Source organism: Drosophila persimilis, unplaced genomic scaffold (assembly GCF_003286085.1).
Source record: "Drosophila persimilis strain 14011-0111.01,24,50 unplaced genomic scaffold, DperRS2 tig00000002-arrow-pilon, whole genome shotgun sequence".
NCBI classification, from domain to species: domain Eukaryota; kingdom Metazoa; phylum Arthropoda; class Insecta; order Diptera; family Drosophilidae; genus Drosophila; species Drosophila persimilis.
The window spans coordinates 21,445,475-21,467,193 of record NW_020825289.1 but is presented as its reverse complement, the minus strand read 5'-3'; the positions used below and the strand labels follow the sequence as shown (position 1 = coordinate 21,467,193).

General features: G+C 47.0%; 2 protein-coding genes across 3 annotated transcripts; one reads left to right on the top strand and one right to left on the bottom strand.

The window, feature by feature from the left end:
• Positions 1 to 10,139: 10,139 nt before the first annotated feature.
• On the top strand, positions 10,140 to 21,611 carry LOC6601324. 2 transcript variants are annotated; one of them, XM_026985813.1, is made up of 8 exons: positions 10,140 to 10,261; positions 11,543 to 11,924; positions 19,275 to 19,360; positions 19,443 to 19,692; positions 19,760 to 20,438; positions 20,507 to 20,640; positions 20,714 to 20,854; positions 20,912 to 21,611. In XM_026985813.1, exons 2-8 carry the CDS (start codon positions 11,647 to 11,649, stop codon positions 21,075 to 21,077), a joined length of 1,734 nt encoding a protein of 577 aa, XP_026841614.1. In that variant the 5' UTR covers positions 10,140 to 10,261; positions 11,543 to 11,646; the 3' UTR covers positions 21,078 to 21,611. The 2 variants fall into 2 exon arrangements, with proteins under 2 accessions (XP_026841614.1, XP_002026375.1); XM_002026339.2 differs by having other exon boundaries at positions 10,140 to 10,386.
• LOC6601325 lies at positions 15,624 to 17,843 on the bottom strand. Its single transcript, XM_002026340.2, has 2 exons — positions 16,911 to 17,843; positions 15,624 to 16,849 (listed from the first exon to the last, which is right to left on the bottom strand). The coding sequence occupies exons 1-2, from the start codon at positions 17,841 to 17,843 to the stop codon at positions 15,629 to 15,631; spliced, it is 2,154 nt and encodes a 717-aa protein (XP_002026376.1). The 3' UTR covers positions 15,624 to 15,628.
• Positions 21,612 to 21,719: the final 108 nt, after the last annotated feature.

Here is a 21,719-nt window from a genome sequence, read left to right as displayed (position 1 = left end):
AGGGAGGACGCATTTCGACAGTAAAAACTTTTAATGTTTGTTGTTTGTCTCTCAATTTTGTTGAGCACGCATCACGCATACGCCCTGTTGGGCCCGCTTCTTTAATGAGTTGGCGGCTTAAGTGTGGCGGCACTGGCCAGAAAACATTTTGGTCCTAATTAATGTCAACAGTGTCAGATGTTTGGCAATGGCAGTGTGTGTGTGGTGTAGTATCTGTGTCTTCATGTATGGCTGATCATTTTGGCAACATGTTTATCCGGCCGAATGCCTATATATTAATGTCCACACACAAACACACCGACGCGACACGGACACACATTCCGTTGGATTGTCACATTAATTATGTACGTTAAGCTGTCAACGTGGCCAATATTTTCGTATCCTCCATGTCCATGTCCATCGCCCTGTCCTGCTGCCCCGCACACGTGCCACCTCATGCACGTGAGGCTGTGTTTGTGTTTTCCTGCTCAGATTATTCGCCATTTTTCTTGCCTTCATCTGTGAGCGATAAGAGCGTCTTAGCTTATCTTTATGCCTGGGCTTTTGGCCACTACTTGTTTTTGCTTGTCTCATGCTATTTGCCAAACAAATGCGTTCCATAATATAGCACGAATCGTACAAGGTTTGCCTGCCTGGTGTTAAATGGAGTGAAGTGCCAACACACAAGTTAACCAGCAATTAGATACGCAAGGAATGAAATAGAATCGTACTGGAAGAAATTTAAAATTTAAATTAAATTAAATTAAATTAAAGGAAGTTCGCAGCCCTATATTTTCCATTCTCTTTGGGGCGCACAACTCAACATGGTCGAACCTGTCGCTTAGGTTTCATGGGTGCCGGATGAAGCAGACCATAAAAGGTAGCCCCAGGCTCAGCCCATTCAATGTGGATACTGCTACCAATATGCAAAAAAAATACACATCCAATTAAACATTTTTGTTTTTTCTCACATAGCTATCCGTCGCACTTATAATTTAATACTCTTCAAAATTTTCCGACAAGCACTTCGCCACGGCTCAGCACCCCCTCCTCCGCCAATCCACTTTACAGTCAGTCTCAATTACGCACCAATTTCTGTGCACTGTTCACAGCAGTGTGCAGTGTGCAATGTGCGATGTGCGAGTGTTTGTGGGAGTCAGTGTGGTGTCTGTCGAATGCTGTTAGCAATGAAAACTCTGCAACTGTGGCCGAAAATGAAAAGTTCCATTGCATTTGGCAAACTGAAACAAAAAGTAGAAAGGAAATATACAGAACTGTTGCCTAATTGCAAAAATGCTGCCGGCCAACACATAGAACCGAAAAAGTTTTTTTTGGCTAAGGGGTCCCATTGCCCTACCCACACCCACACACACCCCATTAAAGAACCCTCTCCACGATAAAAAGAGACAGAAAACTACGCTAAAAGCTTAAACAAAACCTCAATAAAGCCGTGGGGCAAGAGGGGTAGGAGGGGCCGGAGAGCGTGGAGCCGGTAACTATTGAGGCGGCAAATGGCAAACGGAAAAGTTTCCGGCGCATGCGTAAATGGACCAGAGACACTGCGATAGGGCCGCAGGACCTGCAGCGGATGCCAGGAGAGTGATGCAAGTTGAACGACAACGACAACGGCATGTAAATGACGCTTTTATGTTGCAATCACGTTTCTCCTTGTTCTCTTTTCTCCCGTTCTTGTATAGTTTTTATGGTTTTTTGTTTCATATGCAGTGAAATTTTATGATTATTGCCAAAGCGACAAAAAAGTTTGCCGCAAAACTTTCCCAACACACCGCCTGTTCCGATGGCAGTGGGGGTAAATGGTATGATAGAGTGGGGCAGGGACAGCAGCAGCGGCAGCGGTAGAAGATGGGGACACCACACTCTTCACGTCAGTGAATTGTCATGCTCTGATGCCTTCGTTAGGACCGGCCCCATCCTCCATGAGAGATTCGTGTTGCATTGCACTTTGCTAAGTATATGAGAATGACGACATCGCCACGTCCGGAGTGCATGAAATTTATGCAAATGCACGGAATTTGTATGAAAATTGTTTTATTTCATCCAGTCAAGACTCGCACACACACAAACACGCACATAGACATAGACCCATAAAGCACGCTCGTGTCATTGTATTGTGCTTAAGCAAGAAATTACTCATACCACATGTTGTACGCGCTGTCTCCGCTGTACTTCCCGTCTGCTTTCTCCATCGTTTGTCGTCCCGTCAGTGTCCTGCTGTGTGCTTTATGCAAATTTCACCACTGTGCGCAACAATGTTATTAAAAAATGATAACAAGCCAAGGGAACGGCAGAAAAATGGCTACCAAAGGCATTTATTTAAGGGCGTCTAGACTATTGACTATGGTGTAAAAAATCCTAACAGGGAAATATTATAGCGAAAGGAGTATCTTTATTGAGTTATTTCAGAGAAGATACTAAAATGGTTTTATGGGCACTGCTGAATGATCTTCTTAAGAGCTTTAAACCATAAAAGAGCATGATATTCTTTTCTGTTTACGGCACAGAGATTAAGAGAGATGGCGGTGTGCTCTTGTCTGGGTTAAATACCTGTGCATCGTATACAGGAAATTATACCCATATCGAGCACTTATGTTAGAAAGATTAGTGGAAGAGATCCTATAGTTCCAAAGTAAATAGAAGATAGAGGGGATTTCTTCCTTTCGTACTATCTAGCTATCTGTAGATATCTCTCATTCACGCTAGTGTACCATAGTCCATATACCTTTTGTTGTATTCCATGGATACTAGGAGACAAAGACAACTGTCAGTTAGATGTTTGTTGCGGCCTGCCCCTTGTCAACTTTTTTAGTGTTTGCCTGCTGGCTCTACTCTCCCCTTCCCATCACTAACCGCCACTCCTAGTTTCTGTTTTTGTCATTTGCATGCGTTGAAAAGAGGTAGATGGGGAAGGGAGTCACATCAACTAGGAAATTATGCAGTGAAATATGTTGCCATAGCGAAAGAAAAACAAAAACCCAACGAAACAAAGCACGATACCCAGTTAGGCGTATGTACTCGTATACCATAAATATATATGTATAAATGTATATATTATTATATACAAGAGGAGTATCTGAAAGACAGACAGACAGACAGAAGAAGTGGCTGCCAACATGTTGCCTGGCAGCATCAACAGAACTGCTGTTCCTTCAGAGTTCCTTCAGAGTTGCTCCTTTTTGCCAGTTAGCTGCTGGCAGGCCCCGACCTCAAGTCGGGCCGAAGAACCATGTTAGAGATGTAAAAGGCATGTCAGAAATTCCCAGCTTGCTTCCAGAAGCATTAGTTGTGCATTTTGACTGGCAGGAATGTCAGAAATGGAGCATTTTCGTACGGAAACCATTAACCTTTGGAGATAGACTGCGGTTAGTCGGTTGTGCGCAGAGCTCTCTGATTAATTGCATCCCGAATGGACTCGCATTTATAAGCAAATTTATATCATAGGTGTATGCAAATTCTTGGAATACACAGATTTATATTAGCTTTTATTCACAAATTTCCGCATACTCTCGTGCGTATATTTGTATTTATTTGCGTTCAGGTGTTGTGGGTGTGAGCTGAAGGTACTAGACACCAGTCCATTCTGGTACATTTAAGTACTCTTCACACAATTTGTAATCAGCTTTTCCTGTCCGGAATATCGCCCATAACATACTACTGTCCTATCGCCATTTTGTTAGCATTTTGGCTTGTGGTTTTCTGTCATTTGTGTTTTGCAGCTCTCCGCTTCCGCTCCCGCTCCCGCTACTAATTCGCATATCCTTTTATTTTTTGCTGGCGAAGCGTTTAATTTTTGACATTTTGGGTAACGGGTTGCCAGGATTTGCTGCCATGGCTAATTACAATGTGCAGCAGCAGCAGCAGTAGTGTCGTGTCAAGGATCCTTTGTCTGATTTCTGACAGGCCGGAATGCCGCATATCTATGCGGGGCCTGCCTCGATGTGCGATAAGAGCAGCTGCCACAGATTTGAGGCAATCATTTCAACACAGAGACCAGGGACCCAGTGACAATCACACGTATACGTACAGAGCAATTTAACTACAACTTTATTGTTATTGTGAGCCATGTTGTCTGTAATTTTGTAGCTTAAATCCAATCCAATTAAGTAACAGCCTTTCTGGCAAATGTCGACAACGACGACACATTGCCTCGTTTAACCCATTAAATGTCGCACACACTGGCATCAGAAAGAGACTGAGGCTGGGGCTGGGGCAGGAGCAGATAGAGAGCGACATGCCAGAAACCAGAGCTGATAATTTCAATCAATTTTAAGCCAGAGACAAAGGGTACATCGGGCCAACCAATTTAGCCGTTTTGCAGTTGACTGCCTGCAATTACCAAGCTGGAAATTCAATGGAAACTCGCCTGAGTCCACAGCGATGCGTTCAGCAAAAGAGGATAATAGAGAAATGCCTTGGGAAAACTCTAGAGCTTGGTAGTCAAGGATGAAGTTTCAACATTTGAGGTTCCACATTCCAAGAATGTTCGTAGAAGTTTCAATTTCAAAATTGTAATCACATTTCTTTTCCTAGAATTTATATTTTCAAAAGCATTGCAATTGCTAATCCGATATTTACCGCCAAGTTCCAGAAAACACACACAATTTGTTTTTTGCTTTTAATAAAAGGTTCTAAGAGAAGACTGAAACCCAACTCAAAAAGCAGGACGGACCCCAGCCAATTAGTTGAAGCTCTCATGTGATAAACAGTTAGGCAAAAGCGAAATAAAACCACATAAAACATAAAATCAAAAGACCATGAATCGGAAATACGTATTTTGTGGCTTCGGATTGGATGTGGAGCTCCGCTCCTTTTGCTTCTGGTTTGTTTACGCAAGGCGCGGACCGGACCCCCAGCGTTTTCGCTTTCGATCGTGCCTGAATGCCAAGTGGAGCAAAAGTATAAAAAATAAAAGTAAAGCAGTTCAAGGTAATGTATTCGAAGGGTAGTTACCCTCTACCCGCGACTAGTTACAAAGAGGTTACAAAGAGCGAAAAAGGTTCTCTGAAATACAGAACACAGCAAGCTTCTCGTTAATCTATCATCTTGTCCAACGATCATTATACAAAATGCTTAATCACTCCTGTCATTAATTTCGTTGGCAGTTAGTTTCGTTAGTATCAGTGTCAGCGAATTCAACATACCCTTTGGCTTCTCTGAGGATTGATGGGCATCAGTACTCATATACAATACTCGTATCCCCTTGGCCCCGGGATTGCGTGTGTGTGTTTTGGGTCCAATTCTTGGTCACTTTGTTTTGATTCCGATTCCGATTTCGTAGGGTTATGTATTTTTGTTGTTGTTGTTGTTATAGGGTTTAGCTTTCATTGGTTGCTGGTGCCTGCTTGGATGGCTTAATAACGTTATTTTTCTCTGGTCATTGTACTTTTAATGGTCAAGCAGCAGCAGCAGCAGAATCTCGGCAGCAAACAAATCAAACGCAGTCGCCGTTTGCCTTTGGGGCGCTCTGCCTATTGCCAACATTCGCATCGATCATGATCATCGTGCCCCCAGGTTGTTGTTGCTGCTGATGCTGCTGCTGCTGCTGATGATGATGAGGATGAGGATGATGATGATGAACGTGGTCATGACAAAGGTTGCCTCTTTTTTTTTGTAGCAGTTCTTGGTGTAGTTGCTGCTGTTGTTGTTGTCGTGCTGGTTGCGTGGCAGCAACAACTTATCGACGAAGTTTCCTGGGACTCTGAATAAGGATGATGCTACCGATGATGATGAGATGGTAGATGGTAGATGGTGGTGGCTCTTATAAACTTGAGCTTCTGGGTGGCGACGCATAACAGCTCGGACACACACATACACACATACACACTCGGCCATCGAAAGCTCTTTCATCGCATGACAAGCGGCCGGCCGAAATGTTTAAGAAAAAACGTAAGAAAAAATAAAAACGGCAAACAAGTTGAACAAAATCCTGAGAGAAAAAAAACGACCTAAATTGTAATTCGTATTGATTTTGGGTGTGTGTTTGTGTGTTAAATTTAAATATACATATATACCAGCAAGAAAAAATAGAATCCCACATGCAACTATCATTTTCCATAATCAAGTCATAATATAAAAGAAATAAATAATAATAAATAACTAGGGGCAAGCCCCATGAATAGCTCTTTTAAGCATTTTTTAAAGTATGCTGATTTTCCCTGCTCAAGATTGCTCATCCATCCTTTGGAGCAAATCAATGAATGGACGTCCGGATGCTGTGATATTGCACCAAGCATCTTAATTAGAAAAGTGTCTCGTATTTTCCAAGAGAAAAGATTTGCAAGAATTTTAGCGCAATCACCTTTATCCTTTACCTTCTTGCATTGTGCGACTTCCATGTCGATTCATCATTAGCATAAGTAGCAATATTCCTTTGCTTTCACAGAATACGGATATCTCTTTTTATTTCTCCTATTTCCCGAATACAATGGCTCGCTCCGCTCAACAAGCAAATGAAAAATTTTTAATGAAAGGTTTCCTCTTCTTCAGCGAGGCAGAGACAGTGGCAGAGACTGAGACTGAGACAGAGCCTAATGCAACTTCTGTGTTGGCGGGACGAAAAGATTTTCCGCTGCAATTTCCAACGGAATGAATTGCTTGCCAATAATCCGCTGCGACAGTTGGCAAAAATGCAATTAAAAAATTTTCACTTTGTCGCTGGCAAGGAGAAGATGCCCATGCCCCATGCCCAATGCCCCATGCCCCATGTCCCATGCCATCTTTGTCTGCTCTTTCAGTGTATTCGTGTGTGTGTGTATGAGATGGGACGGCGATGGCCTTTTCCGATTTTGTTTTGCGTAACTTTGACGGCAGAAGGAGCAGCATGGATAGCTCTTGACTTTCCCCCAAGCACCCCCCCCCCCCTCCCCCACCCCTCGCCATGTATCAGCCCCTGACTGTAGCTAAGGAAAATTCTTTCATTTAATAAAATGCGTGCCAAGTTGACAATTTTCACTGAGCTTATCCTCAGTCGGGGATGAAAGGAAGTTTTAAAGTTTTTGATTTTACCAAAGCCACGCCCCAGCTATCTGTCAATCCACTGGAGCCACGGACAGGTGGGGCACGCAGTGGAGAGGAGTGTTTGTCCTGGTCCAAGACCCAGATGTTGTTTGGCCTCTACCTTTGCTGCTGCCCCCGGCAAAGTTTTCGTTCGAAAGGTGTTGTAATGTGCTAAAAACTTGAGTGCATCTTTTTTCCAGGCTAAGGCTTGGTTGGTCTGCCATGATAATTCTGTGTTCTAGGGCTGGGTTGAAGTGCTTAAGGATCGCAAATGATGAAGATTACTTGTGTCAAGACTTTGGGAAGTTTCATGGCACGAAATCATGAAATAGTTAATGGTCGGGCTTAACGTACTGGAAATAAATATGGTATATGTATGTGTTATCCGCATCTGAGTATCCATCCCTAGTTGCTCCATTTGTGGATGCGTGTAAACAAATGATCTAGGCTGGACGGAGATGGATGGCAGAGGACTGAGTACTGAGTGCTTGCCCCTGAGCGGCGCCCAAGTTCAAACGAAGCCAAAGCCACCGAAAACATGTAAAAACCCGGAGCTGGACCACACGCACGCACACCCTGGACACACTCCTCGCCCTACCTCGCGTATGCTACCTGTCCCATCAGCCTGACCGTATTGATTATTGTGATCTGCCGTGTGCCCTGCTCTGTGGGTAATTATGCATTCAGGGGGAGGATGGAGGGAGTTGGGGGAGTGGGGGGGAGGGGGGGCGCCGCTGTCATTTATTTTAAACGATTCCTTTACACATGTCGGAGTCTGTCGCCGCCAACGTTGCCGCATTTATTGTTGTTTTGCTGTTGTCCTTTCTGATGCCTCTGGTGGTGATGTTGCCTCTTCTGTTGCTGCTTCTGCCGGTTGACGATGGCATGCCAATCATTTCGCGTTGATGAAGTGTGAGTGTGGGGCAAAAATGTTGTACCAAAAATATCTTGCTGGTGTTGGTGAAAAAGGAAGGGTGGCTTGTGGCTGGTGGCTGGTGGCAGGGCCGCAAATTGTTGATCGATTGTCGAGGGAACATCCACGGTTGACTCCATCCGGATAGATGAACAGATGAAAGCGAATCGAAGTATTTTGTCAACATTTTGATTGCATTCAATTCGCATTCACTCTGTATTCATTTATTTCGACAGCGGGTGGATGCTTAATTAATCGAAAAATCCAAAGCTGAATCAGAATACCTTTAAATACATTTCTTTAGTAAAGTTTTAGTGCTGATAAAGGCCTTTTGCAAGTGTTCGATTGGTTAATTAACTAAGAAAATATTCTGGTCCGCAATGCTTTAATTTTTGTTGTTGTTGCTTAGATTGTTCTTCAAGATTTCCTTTGATTGTACCGAAAACCTATTGGAAATTTTTCAAGGGTACGAGTACGGATGGACTGGACCCTTGTTCTGTTACTCATTTGCAGTCAGCCGACTAACTGACTTGTTCCACCTCTTTGCCAATAATTAATTTGTTGAAAATGCAACGCCGTCGCTGGGCCACCATCAGAGCCGCCCCAGTCAGAGACAGGGCCTTGCATTATGCATGAGCCGGGACCTGGACCTGGACCTGGACCTGGACACCGAGTTGATGCTGGAGAGACGGAGACCCTTGAGTAATGCGCTTTGGGGGAGCCTCCAAGGTTGCCCCGCTGTCAACATCTGATGTTTCTCCCTGCCACCGCTTTGCTCCCCTCTCCTTTTCCCCTGTTTTCCCTTCTGTTGGCCGCTGCCGCTGATTAAGTCACTAAATTTGCTGCCTGATTTTCTAACTAATTTGCTGTTAATTTGTTGCTTCACTACCGCCAGACGCCAGACTCATTTCCTTCCTGCCGCAGCGAAGAAATGTTGTTTCAGTATAAATGGTGTTTTTTTTTTCGTACGTTTTGAATTGTCAGAATTCTGGGAAAGCCCCCCTTACACACACACACAGCAGACAGATGCAAGCAGACAGGTGAACCCAGGGAAAAGCGGCGGCCGCTGGCCAGACAGGCGTCTAAGGGTAGGATAGGGGGGGACAACATTTTTTTTTATAAAATTCAGCAAAACTGCAAGCGGCCTGTGAAAATTTTACAATGTTCTTGCGTTTTCGGTTTCGCGCTGACGTTGGCGCAGTTTTTCGAATGGGAACTGCAGTTGGGGGCTGGTCAGCCCCAGATTGAGACATAGCTATGTATGTACATACTATTTTTGGTTTATGCGTCTGAATGAAACGTACTCCGGAATGGCTGGGGAATTAATGCAAGATTATTTGTTGCTTAATAAGGTAATAAATATCATCAGTGCCGAATCTAGAGATATACTCTTCGAATGGTTTCCCAAGAGTTTCACGCTGCGCTCCGCATAAACGATGATCAGATGTCGGGGTGCCAGAGCTGCGGCAACACGATCACCCGCTCACTTGATCACTAGTATCTCGTATCTAATGTGTATCTTCCGTGTTTGGGGCAGCTCCGATTACATGGCGGGTAGCACTTTAGGCGCTGAGAAGCAGGAGATTCGGCAACTGCAGATGGATGTGGCCGAGTGGCGCTCAATGCTTGCACCGAAAGTCACGTGCCGGGCATAAAAAATCAACGCATTTCATGTTGTTCATCTGTTTCTGCCTCAATTTCAACTAAGACTTCGATTTCGACAGCGACAGCGACAACGGCAGGCGACTCTTGTTCTGTTCTTCTGTTTTCAATGAAATTCAAAAACCAACAACAAAAAAACATTGCCGCGGAAAGAACAACAGAAAAAGAGTCCAAAAAAGAGAGGGCGAAAAAAAGGAAAGACAGAAGAAGGGAGGCAGCAGCAGCAGCCTCATCAATGAGCGGGCCCAAAAGTACACACAAAAAAAAATACATTAATTGAGGCACACACATACATATAAATATACATATAAATATACATATACATATACATATGTGTGCGTGTGCGTGGGGGAGACTTCGTGTCGTCTTCGTGCTTTATGGGGACGGACTTCTTCTTCGTTTTGGGGCTGCTGCCTGCCTGCCGGCTGCGCTGCCTCTGCCACTGGCTCAGCTACTGCCACGGCTGACGTCGCTGCTCTGTGGGACGCTGGCGCGCTATGCGCTCGGGCTTTTGGCTTTCTTTGCGCACGACTCTCGGGCATTTTGTGTTTGCACGTCAAGGAAGGCAGACGAGGCAAGCAGCCCCAAAGCAGTTGTGCCGCATCGCTTCCGTTACGTACTCGTGTCGCGGACGAGAACCAGAGAACCGAGCGAAACACCCGGGAAACGTGTCGCGTGTGTGCCGTCCGTCGAGTAAGAGTTTCCCAAGGAGAAGCAAAACAGTGAACCCAAGTATCCCATACCCCTCCCACATCCCGCCGCCCGCACAACTATGCGTGCAACAACAAATCACAATTTATGAAAAAGTGCTTTCAAAAGTAAGAGTAGATGGAGCTGCTCTAAGTGTGTGTGTGTGCGTGTGTGCGGGTGTGGGTGTGTGACCGGCTAATTGCTGTTGCCCCCAGCCACAGGTGGCAAAGGCCCCCATTCTCCGCCGCCCCCCCGCTGCATTCAATCTCCTGACCAATTGTTGCGGCACACGCAAATTTCGAAGAACGTTAATTGATTTTGGTGTGTGGCGTGCCACAGGCAGAGGCAGAAGCAGAGCCAAAGGTCAGCGGGCAGCCGCAATTAGCAAATCTAACAGTTCCAAGAATCGATTCACTGCAGCCCCAAATTAATTGGGCGCCCCCCAAACAACCAACAAAAAATATAACATAAAAAAATAAAAAGAAGAAGAGAAAAATACGAAAAAAAGGGAAGACGAGGCGCAGTGTGCCTCCCCTCAAAGAAGGCCATATTTTCCTTTTTTTCTTTTTGGCAATTTTGCGGCAAGTCAAAGAAGTTGTCGCCACACAAAACGGAAAGTAGCAGGCTGGGCTGCGGAGGGGAGGGAGAGGGAGAGGAGGCAGCAGCAGAAGTGGGGACAGACAGCAGGCGACGTGTGTCAAAGGTTTGACAGGCCTTAATTGTGCAGAGAACAGAGGGGGAACAGAGCAGGCCCATGAAGGATTGCTGAACTTTTGCCTGGGAATCTCTTTGGAGCGGCAGGAATCCTCAAGGAGAGCTAAAGGCTTTGGATCATCGGATAAGAGATAGAACAGTGCGTCATAATGGAGCAGATGTCGTGCAGCAAGGATTAGATTGTAGGGAGAAGGAGATAATAGAAAAGGGATAGCCCTCTACATATAGAGCATTCCCACCATCATGGCTTACTCTGCCAATATACACATTTTTCCATACAGAGATACCTGTTGTACTATCTCGAGTTCTTAAAGCCAGTAATTCAATCTTTCACCTCATTCCGGAATGCTTCAGTGAATGATATTTAAGCTGAAAAAGGGTAAAAGAATACATCACTCTCTTTGATCTTAGCAAAGATACCTTTCTATGGCAGAATTGATGACTCAAGTTTGTAGAGCAAAAATCTTAAAAAGAAATTCACCCGCAAACACACTCAAAAAAACAACACAACACCACACCACACAGAATCAAAGAATTAAAGTTTTTTCTGCTTACCAAATGCCAAAATAGGCAAATAAACAAAATCGAAAGCAAATCCAAAAACAAAACAGGAAGTCTTTGGTTAATAAACTACTACATATATAGAAAGTGAAGTGAAGGAAAAGCTGGCCAGGATGCCAGGACTCGTGCTGCTGCTGGTGCTGCTGCTCAGTGGCTCGCTTCTGGCGGAGATCTCCCACATGCCGCTGGCCAGCAATCGAATCATCATGGGCCCATCCGGGCAGCTGTCATCGCCGGTTCACCCGATGCCCGGGCCGGTGCCAACGTCGGCGACGGCGCGATGTCAGAAGCTGCAGAGATACCGCAAACTGCTGAAGGACATCGATGATGTGGAGGACCTGTATGTGGATGTGCCCGTGCATATCGCCCTGGAGGGGCGGCAGAAGAAGCGGTAAGTGGGGTAGTGGGTAGTGACGCGGTCTTGTAATATGGCTAAGTGCGATGGCGACGCCGCCTGTCACACAAATCAAATTATGGCCAAACAAACACGAAAGATGTCCAACGCCAAAAAGCTAGGGGCGCCTCCAAAGAAAAACCGAGCAAGAACCGAGCAGGGGAAAAATAATTTATAACCACGACGTGTGGCTGGCCCGAAAAAAAAATTCAAACCAGAGCCAGATTTTTTGTACAGTAGCCCATATAAGTACGTGCACACAGGGGCATGTGTCTGTCTCTGCCTCTTTTTGTGGGTCTAGTGTGCGGATTTTTGTTGGCCTTACAGCTGCTGCCACATATTGGCACATTGGATTGGGATTCCCTGAAAAATTGGCTATGTATTCGGCAAATTTTTACTTGATATCTCATTACTGCTGTGAGAATACGTCTCTTATTTGAGTCAAATGGAATGCAATGGAATACTTCTTTATTAAAGAGTCAAGAACTTGCAAGCCTACTCTGCAAACTAAAATCTGAATTCCCTTTGATAACCACGAGTGTCCCATGAGCGCCTTGCCACACCACTGTGGCACTTCAGCATAACACGTGGCGTATGAGCAATGTTATTTTTCTTTTTTCCGAGTTTCATTGCTTTGACGGAGCCTGGACCTGGGCTTGGGCCTTGGGCCCGTCACGTTTTCGCTTAGGCAGGCCTGCGTCGGGCCAGGGATTTTCATTTCCATCATCTCCAATGGACGTGCTCTCCGTTCGACGGTTTGCAGGAACTAGAGACCCCTGGCTTATGGCTCGTATAACATTCGATCATTCGGCATACCATACAGCAAACAGCTAGCAAACATTCAAATTAATGTCGTGGTTTGTCGCCATCTCCTTTTTCGGAGCCATTTCTACTTCATTTTGTTGGAGATCCGAGTACGAGCACTAGTGGTTCTCTCTTGAGTTTTAGAGTCGCGCGACCCTGCAGTGCTCCAATTGACCGACTACATCTCCAGTATCCAGTATTCAGTATCCAGTATCCAGCTCCAGTCTCCAGTCTCCAGAGTGCGAGTTGGAGCCAGAGCCAGAGCCAAAGACAGAGTCAGACTCCGAGTACGTGATGTTCGTCTCGAGTTGCCAGTTTGCGGAGCGTGTGAAAAGGAGCGAGTCGGTCGCCAGAGTCGCGAGCGCAATTTATGGCGCGTGCAGTCATTAAGAGTTTTGCTAGAATCAGCAACGATCCGCCTCAAAGTGCATGTCCCACCCGGTTGGCATCGCTCGTATCGTTCGTATCCGCATATCCTGCCTTCCTTCCCTCTGGGTCCCTGCCAATCAACTGCTTGCCAGCCGTTAATATTTTTGCGCAAACAAATCATAAATATTAATTTAACGACTTAATTCGACGGCACAATTCCAATTCCCAATTCGATCATTCGCTGCCAAACCACCGCGCCATAGCGGCCACCTGTAGCATCCGCTCTCCTCTCTAGTTGTGGCAGCCACTCAGACAACCATCCAATCCAGCCAGCGCGGCCTCAAATCAAAACAGAACCGCACCACAATAGGCACCAGGTAGTGGCCACCTTTTGGACCCCGACTCTGGGATACCCCTTACATAAGTCACTTGCTATTTATCAAGGATGCTACGATGCAATATATATCTCGGCATTTCTAAGGTCTTACCAGATGTATCGCAGATCTTTCCATTCGAGTATACCCTTCCCTGGCACATTTGTATGTCTACAGGATATCAAAACAAAAACTCTGTTAATGTGTTGATGTTGTTTTTTGGGTTGTTGTTGCATTTTTATGTGCGCCGCAGGCTCAAGCGATGTAAACAACTTTTATTGCCCTGTCCGACAGTCTCCTCCCACACCTCTCTCCGTGCTCTCGTTCCCTACTTTATGGCGTGAAACTATTTATTTGTAAGCGTATCAAAGGAGCCACTACACCGCAACACAGCAGCAGCAGCTACAGCTACGGCAACAATTTGCAATAAAAAGCTGTGCATAATTCTTTGTTTTTTGAGTGAACCTTGCCGCAGAAATTTCGCACAATACCCATTGCCCCATCATCGACATCGACATCAACATCACAGTCATCAGCGGCATCGTCATCGTCATCATTCGGAACAACTTTCTGCGTCGCCAGAGAATATATCCTACAGTGGGTATAGTATAGTATTTATAGCACTGGCCAGAGTACGAAAATACTCGGCCGAGACGGCAGCAGACTGAAACTGAAATCGGAATCAGAATAAGAATCAGCATCACCATCAGAATCGACATCAGAATAGAACCGAACCGTACGAACATATCAGACATAGGGGCGTCGCGAAGCGTCGTCGCTCGATTTGTGTTGAGACGCATTGGGGCTGAGAGTTCTCTTAGTCAGACACACTGAGGCAAGGCAAATGGGTAGTACGAGTAGGTACTTCAGCGCCATAGTTCAATAGTCTAAAATTTCGCCAAACAGAAGGAACGAAAGGTAGGGGGCCAGGAGCCACTAAGTGCTCACTGCGCCCATTTCGGTGTGAGTAATTGAGTGTGGCTCCTCTGCCCATTTCTGTGTGGCATTGTTATGGGTCTGAATCATTCATAGGATCGGTATGTTGCGGCATGATAGAGATATCAAATAATAGAGAAATAAGTAGCAGACAGACAAGATTCCAAGTGAAATACGAGTGGAAATCAAACTTTATTTACACCAAATAGTAATCCTATTGGATGGAAATTCCTTTTGAAAGCCATTGTTGGACTTGATGACAAATTGTATCAGATACAAAAAGAGAACAATATGTTCTCCGGCAGAAGAGTAAATTCCAAAGAAATTTTCAAAGCGATAACAGATTTATAGGAATTTCTTTCCTCAGAATTTATTATAGATTTAACTCAAATTTTCAAAGTAATTTCCAATATGCTTTTTGCTTTTTTCTCTACAAAAAGAATTTGTTTTCACTTATTATGTGTGATACGAGATACGAGTATTTTCAAATCAAAACTTCTTCAATCCGATTAGGTACTAGAAGAGATATTTGTTTGGATGCAGTGACTTTTTCTTATATACGGGACGGAAAGGGACAGGGACAGGGACAGGGACAGGGACTGTGCAATCAGTGAATGTGCTACTTATAGGAATGGCTCCTTAACTTGTTCTTTATCTCTGTTTTCGGTTTGGAGTTTTTCGTGCTGGGAAAAGCTGAAGCTGAAGCAGAAGCAGAAGCTGATTGTCAATTTGCGGAAAGTGGAGTGCCAGGGGTGGTGGCTGCCGTCCAACAAGGGGTGCTGTAAGACTCCGCGCCCGCCTGCCTGCATCTGCTTCTGCTGTTCATTTTTGTTGTCTTCTCTCGTGATAGTTGCAAAAATAGAATTTTGTCTCTGATTTTAAGTATTTCGCGTGAAAAGTAACAGAAGCGACCAGACCCAGGCCAGACCAGACCAGACCAAAGACCAGACACGAGACACGAGACGCAGAACCAGACCAGACCAGACGACGCAAACGACAGCGACGAGCAGGAAGACAAGGAAGACTGCGTTGGGGTTGTCTCTCAATTGCAAATTTATGGGAATTGAGTCAATTTTTATCGCAGCCCAAGCGGGCAGCTACTCCTCGTAGTTTGTTTTAGTTTGCCTTTTCCCTTGCTTGTCTATCTATCCAATCCCAATCCCAATCCGAATCCCAATCCCTATTCAAGACCAAATCCAAATACATTCCCTGTTGTCTCTAGAGAACTTTGCGTCGTTTGACTGGCGTAAATCGTATGACTGGAGCCACTTGAACTTGCCGTTCCCACTGGCTCCTCCGCAAATGTCGAGAGGTCCTTTTCCTGCGAGTGCGACGAGTACGCGGAGTAGCAGAGATTTCACTTTGCTGCTTGACCTGCAGCCTGAAGGGCCAATGGCGAATCATTAGCTCGGCCAGAAATGCGACGGAGGCGCAGAGAACTCCCACACCGAGGATGCCGAAGGGCCCCTTCAGGTGCTCCGTGGTGAGGACAATGGCGTTCTCGGCGAACTGGGGACGCATCTTGGCAATGCGATTCAGATAGGTGTTGTTGTAGCGGAAGTCTGCGTCTATCTTCTGGAATATGCCCACGTCCCTCATCGACCGGATGATGCTGTTCATCTCGTAGAGGAAGGGGAAGCCCGCCTTCATGATCATCTGGATGGGGCTGGTGAAGACGTTCTCCGGAAAGGCGAATATGTCGTCAGCAAGGGCGCTCTGGAGCGTGTACATGCGATTGCTGAGGATGCAGCGCTTTCCCCACTTCACGGCCAGCAGGTTCTCCGTCTTCGGCGTGAACTCCGGCGAAACGTTGTACGAGTTGAAGACCCACATGTCGTCGTCATTCTCGAACCAGTCGCGGCTCTCTTCGTGCCCACCAAAAGGTATGCCTGCGGCCATCACCTCCGTGAGCTCATCCAGCTGATGCAGATAGCCGGGATCCTGGAAGGTCGCTATCATCTTGGACGAGTATGTGGCCACCACATTCAGGCCGTACAGGGTGAGAGCCATGAAGAAGAGACGTGTGGTCTGGCACACGGGCCGCTCCTGGACTGCCACCGATATGGACACCGCCAGCGAGTTGATGGCCGTCAGGCTGATCTGCTGGAAGTAGTCCGGCTCCGGAAGCAGGCTAACCAGGGCGAACCAGAAGAGCCAACTGATCAGGAGCACCACAATGAAGCCTATCCAGGTGCTCGGCTCGAAAATGCCGACCATAGCCTGCCAGGCGGGCCGGCGATCGGCCACCTTGATGTACCAGGTGTGGGCATCCTGCAGGTAGCAGTCCGATCCCCAGAAGAACTCTGCCACCTCGTTGTCTGGATAGTAGCCTCCCATCACGAAATCGCATTCGCCATCTGTCAGTTTGCCCAGCAGCCCGTTCCAGTTCCCAGAACTGTCCATTTCCCCCCGAGATTCCAGACTGCACGTCTGGTTTATCTAATTGATTGAGGGAAAGAATACGGAATGAATCAGATTTTGGAATATCGTTTGGACTCACCATGAACTGCAATCGGCTGCGCATAAATCCCAATATCCGCATCTCGATCCCCAGGATACAGTCGGCCTCGACGAAAGGAGCCGAGACGGAAGCGCACACAAAGAAGGTGCAGTTCTTCGGACTGAAGCCAGTCATGTAGTCCGTCATGGCCGCGTGCACGGCATTGGGGTTGGGAAAGAGCTGGCCATCGTGGCACTGGCCCACGCTCTGGACACTGAGGATGCGGCAGTCGACGTTGCTGTAGTAGTCGTTCACCAGAAGGTTGTAGTCCATCGAGGAGTTCGCGTATACTAGAGCAACCCGGTGCACGTAGAAGCTCTGCATTAGTTCGTTGAAGATCTGGGAGGCCACGCGCCAGGGTCGGTTGTGCACCTGGGGATTGTGGAAGAGCACCAGGAAGCGCGCGCCTGGATTCCACGAGCGCATCCGGCTCACATAGCGGCTCATGAGGCTGAGAAGGCGCTCGACGGTGTCCACAATGATCACATAGTTGTCGGCCAGGAGCAGCTCGCCGAAGTTCTTGCTCTTCTCCTGGTGGCTCATGTGGTCGGAGACGACGCGCAGCTGAAAAAGCTCCGAGCGATGCGGCTCCCCCGCCTGGGTGACCGCCTCGTTGATGAGCTTGTGGAATCCCTCCTGGATCTGATCCGCGGGCGTCGACAGGTTGAAGGCATTGGTCAGCATTAGGTTATAGGAGCGGGTGTAACGTTCCCTGGGATGCCGGTAGAAAAAGATCTGGGAAAAGCTGTCCAGGCAGTCCACCCCTGCACGCCACGTCTCTGGGCCCAGATCCTTGGCGGGCAGCATATAAATCACCGTGTTGGCTGTGTCATTTGAGGGATTCACTATGGCATACACGACGAGTACCCTTTCCAGTGCCAACAGCAGCAGCAGAAGAGGACGGCAGATCGCACTCTGGTAACTCGACCACATTTTGTCTGTCACGCTGAACGATGGGGAGTCAACTGCGTGGGGCACATGTCTGTGAATCCTGCGCTGCATGTGATGTGCCTGCCCGACACCCTACATACGAGTGCTGCAGCATATCGGCAGCTGGAGCTGGGTTGTCCTGAGTCATCATTCTTGGGAGTTTGGGAAATTTATGGCACTCTCGCAGCCATTCCAAGTCCATTATGCTCTCGGATGGGTGGGATGGGTCGGATGAGTCGGATTGGACATAATCCATTAAATCATTGCCCATCGAGCGCATTCAACTTTCGTCTTTGGCTGATGTTTGCCTTATATAATTGACTGCTGTCATCAGATGGCCGACAACAAGGATAGTGGCAGCAGCAACAGCAATGGCAACGGCAACGGCAGTGACAGTGGCAGCAAACAATGCAATTGCAACATGCGAGGCTTAAATTAAAGCAAATATTGGCTCAGTCGCTGCGGCGCCGCCGCCCAACAATGGTCGAATGCATTAAAACACTCCATCACTTTTCTGCTGGTGCTGGGCTGGGGAATGCCAGAGAGAGAACCTTTTGGCAGACCAGCCAAAAACATGCATATATACCATCTATGTCCACGGACATGAACATCCTTTTGCTGCGGGGGCGGGCGTCGCTTGAGGACTGTGCTGGGCAAATGGCGTTGGCCGGAAGTAGCTGGTCATAAAAATAAAACTTGAGATGGCCAACGGCCATAAGCCAAGTCAATGAGTCATTTGCTGCAATGGCCAATAGCTATCCTCTGCGTCCCGCATCCTGCATCCTGCATCCTGCATCCTAGACTGCCCATCATATAAGGACCTGTGTGGGTGTATCGGGCCGGGCATTTGTCTTTGCCGTTGTTTGTCATTAGAAAAACTGCTCGTAAATTTCTTATTTAATTACAGTGCAGAAAGAACTTCCATCAGGCAGCAACACAGACTACTTGGACTCAATCTTTGGCTGCAACAATGTTGCAACAGCATCAAGGCGATGGACAAACAAATACAAGTTGCTTGTGAGGGAAGGCAAAGTGTGGATACTCTTTAAATACGGTCTAGTTTGGTTTTGTCACCATTTTTCTTCGTTCTTCCTTGAACATTTCAAGCAACGATACACTCCTTTCAGTTTCAATTAAGTTTTCAAAACCCCAATAATGCAACTGGTTGGTTCGTGTCGCACTCATGGCCATTCAAATAAGTTCCTACTTCGAATGAACATATGTATATAGTAATCAAAGTGCCTTAGATAGGGTATAGTATAGCCAAAACATGCTGACTCATTTGCCGGACTCGGGACAGAGCCACAGGCGTCAGTCAGAACAAATTGCGTGTGATAATTTAGTGTCATCATTTTTGACAAAGGGCGTTAACAGCTCACTTAGTCCGTCCCATCGTCTGAACACGCCTTCGTCTTCCTTCTTCTCGTCTTGCAGATTTGTGCTGAACCTGAACGCCTCGACGCCGCTGACGATTCTCTTTTCGGTGACCGTGGGCCGCAAGATGTACTACAATCAAACAGGTAAGCACTGTCCCAGCACTGTCTCAACCTCAACCTCAACCTCAACCTCATCATCGTGATCATCAAATGGCCCGATCCGCAGCGAATGTACTGCGACCAGCAGCCGTTACACCTGGCCCTGGCATTGCTGTGGGCAGTCTCGTGCTTCCCTGCGCCCTCGCCGGCCAGTACGATCTCTTTGTCCAGGCGCGACAGGCCGGCGCCCTGAAAGTGGACGCCCTGGCAGAGCATCCGCAGCAGTCGTGGCCGCTGCTCAACGAAACGCATCGCATCCACATTCGCACCCACAATCGGGTGCGAAAGCGTCAAATGGTGGTCAAATGGGACAGAAGGTGAGAGTAAATGCTTAATTATGTTAATGTACAGCCTGAATCCCTTTTTCTTCGATTTCCCTTGCAGCAAATTCGATTACCATGCCATGCATTATTGTCTGGTCATCCAGCGCATGGTGACAGCGTCGCTCCGCAATCCGTTTGACAACTTCTGCCAGGCCGTTGGGGCCTATGTGGAGCAAAATCATCCAAAAGCCTCTGGCTGCTCCACCGGCGGCAGTCCCCTGGATCTGGTCTGGGGCTCGCCTCCAAAGCGCGAGCGTCGCCTGAACCCGCGCCACAATCTCCACATTGTGTGCACTGGGAAGAGACGCCAGCAAGTGCTCCGCCGACTGCTGCCCAAGAACAGCTACCAGCTGGATCTCTACGGGGTCCATCAGAGTCGCCAGAACCTCACGATGCTGCTGAGCAGCAGCCAGGTGAGCTTCAACCGCACCCAGCCGATGGCCCTGCGGCAGCAGTCGCTCACTCTGCTCAAGATCGGCGGGCAGCACGGGATGCAGGTATACAGCTTCAAGGTGCCGCAGACGGAGCCGCCACCGGCGTATATGCGCCACTTGTTTCTTCCCTGCTCGGGCAGTGAGATTCGAGTGAACCTGCTGCGCCAGCGGAATGAGGTAGTCAGATCGGATGCCTTCTACCGGCCCACCTATCTTCGGCAGGATGGGGTCCAGCCCGGCGAACGCTATCTGATGCGCTTCGAGCCCAGCAACGAGGACGAGGCGGTGCGTGCCCAGAAAGTGTTGGTAAGGATGGATGTAAAGCCCGTTTTTGTTGAGCCCCGGCTAAGCGATAGTTCTCCCCCTTCCTGCAGGTGGCTGTGAGCAGTGAGCATCTCTTTAGAGATCTCCCGGAGCTGCCGCTGAATATCAGCGTCTTCAATGTGCGTACGAGATGCAATCGAGCGACCATAGCCTGGAACGGTTCACCCGATGAGCGGGATCTCAGGTAGATCTATAAAAATACCAGTATTCGGGATAACAGTTCTCCAATAGCCACGGTTGCTCTCCATTCGTTGCAGCTACTGCATCATTGTCTTCAATCTGCCGCAGCGTAATCGCAGCGTTGTGGATTCCACCAACTACTGCATGGACTTTGTGCCCAAGCAGGTGATGCAGTACAAGAACTTCCAGTGGATGACCTGTCGGGAGAGGCAGCAAAGGCAAGCCGAAGATTCAGTGGATCTGTCATGTCTTATATCCTTTGCGTTTCTTTACAGCGCCGACAACATCGAAACGGAGACCATACTAAACCTAATGCCCGGCTCCAGCTATCTCGTCTATGTGACGGCCAATCTGAGCATGGGCAAGCCACTTCCCTATCAGACGCTCACCATCCACATGTCCAGCCAGTGCCTGGATGGATCCCACGAATCCTATTACTAACTGGGCCCCAACACTAAAAGCTTCGCTGCATTTGCAACTACAAACACAAATACGAATACCACAAATAAAGCAAGAAACTATCCGTCGTTGTAAAGCTACCTAATCTACTATACCTACTATATGATAACTAAACTATCTAAAAAACTATCTACTACCAATACTACGCTGGTTAAAAGACTATACTATACACCTATACAAATATACATATGTTCGTGGCAAATGTTGTGTGAGTGATTGTCTGTGTCTGTAACTGTATCTGTCAGTATGTCAGTATCTGTGTGCGCGTGTCTGTGCGAGTATGTGATTTATGTTTGCCAACAGATTCCAAGTATTTTCGAGTGCTTAGTTTTGTAATTTCGATCGTAGCTAGCTCTATAAATGTTTGTATAAAATGTTTCGTTTGCCTTCCTTTTGCCTGCCTGCGCGTATATGTAATCGTTTTTTCGATATTTAGTTTAGCACTCTTACGAATAGTTTACATTTAGGTACTTTTTTCTAGGCTTTTGCTGTTAAGTTTAATCCGTAATCAAAGAATTTGCGTGTATTTTTTAGCTAAGCATAATTATATATTACTATCTACCACATATATTAAATATACCTTTACGAATATATATGTATATGTATATGTATGTATGTGCGTTG

Excerpts from the sequence above, each read along its gene's own strand:
- LOC6601324 (XM_026985813.1), top strand. The coding sequence starts at position 11,647 with ATGCCAGGACTCGTGCTGCTGCTGGTGCTGCTGCTCAGTGGCTCGCTT. Across the intron at positions 11,925-19,274 it reads GAGGGGCGGCAGAAGAAGCG|ATTTGTGCTGAACCTGAACG; the intron begins GTAAGTGGGGTA and ends CTCGTCTTGCAG. Across the intron at positions 20,641-20,713 it reads CCCGATGAGCGGGATCTCAG|CTACTGCATCATTGTCTTCA; the intron begins GTAGATCTATAA and ends CATTCGTTGCAG.
- LOC6601325 (XM_002026340.2), bottom strand. The coding sequence starts at position 17,843 with ATGTGGTCGAGTTACCAGAGTGCGATCTGCCGTCCTCTTCTGCTGCTG. Across the intron at positions 16,850-16,910 it reads GCAGCCGATTGCAGTTCATG|ATAAACCAGACGTGCAGTCT; the intron begins GTGAGTCCAAAC and ends TCAATCAATTAG.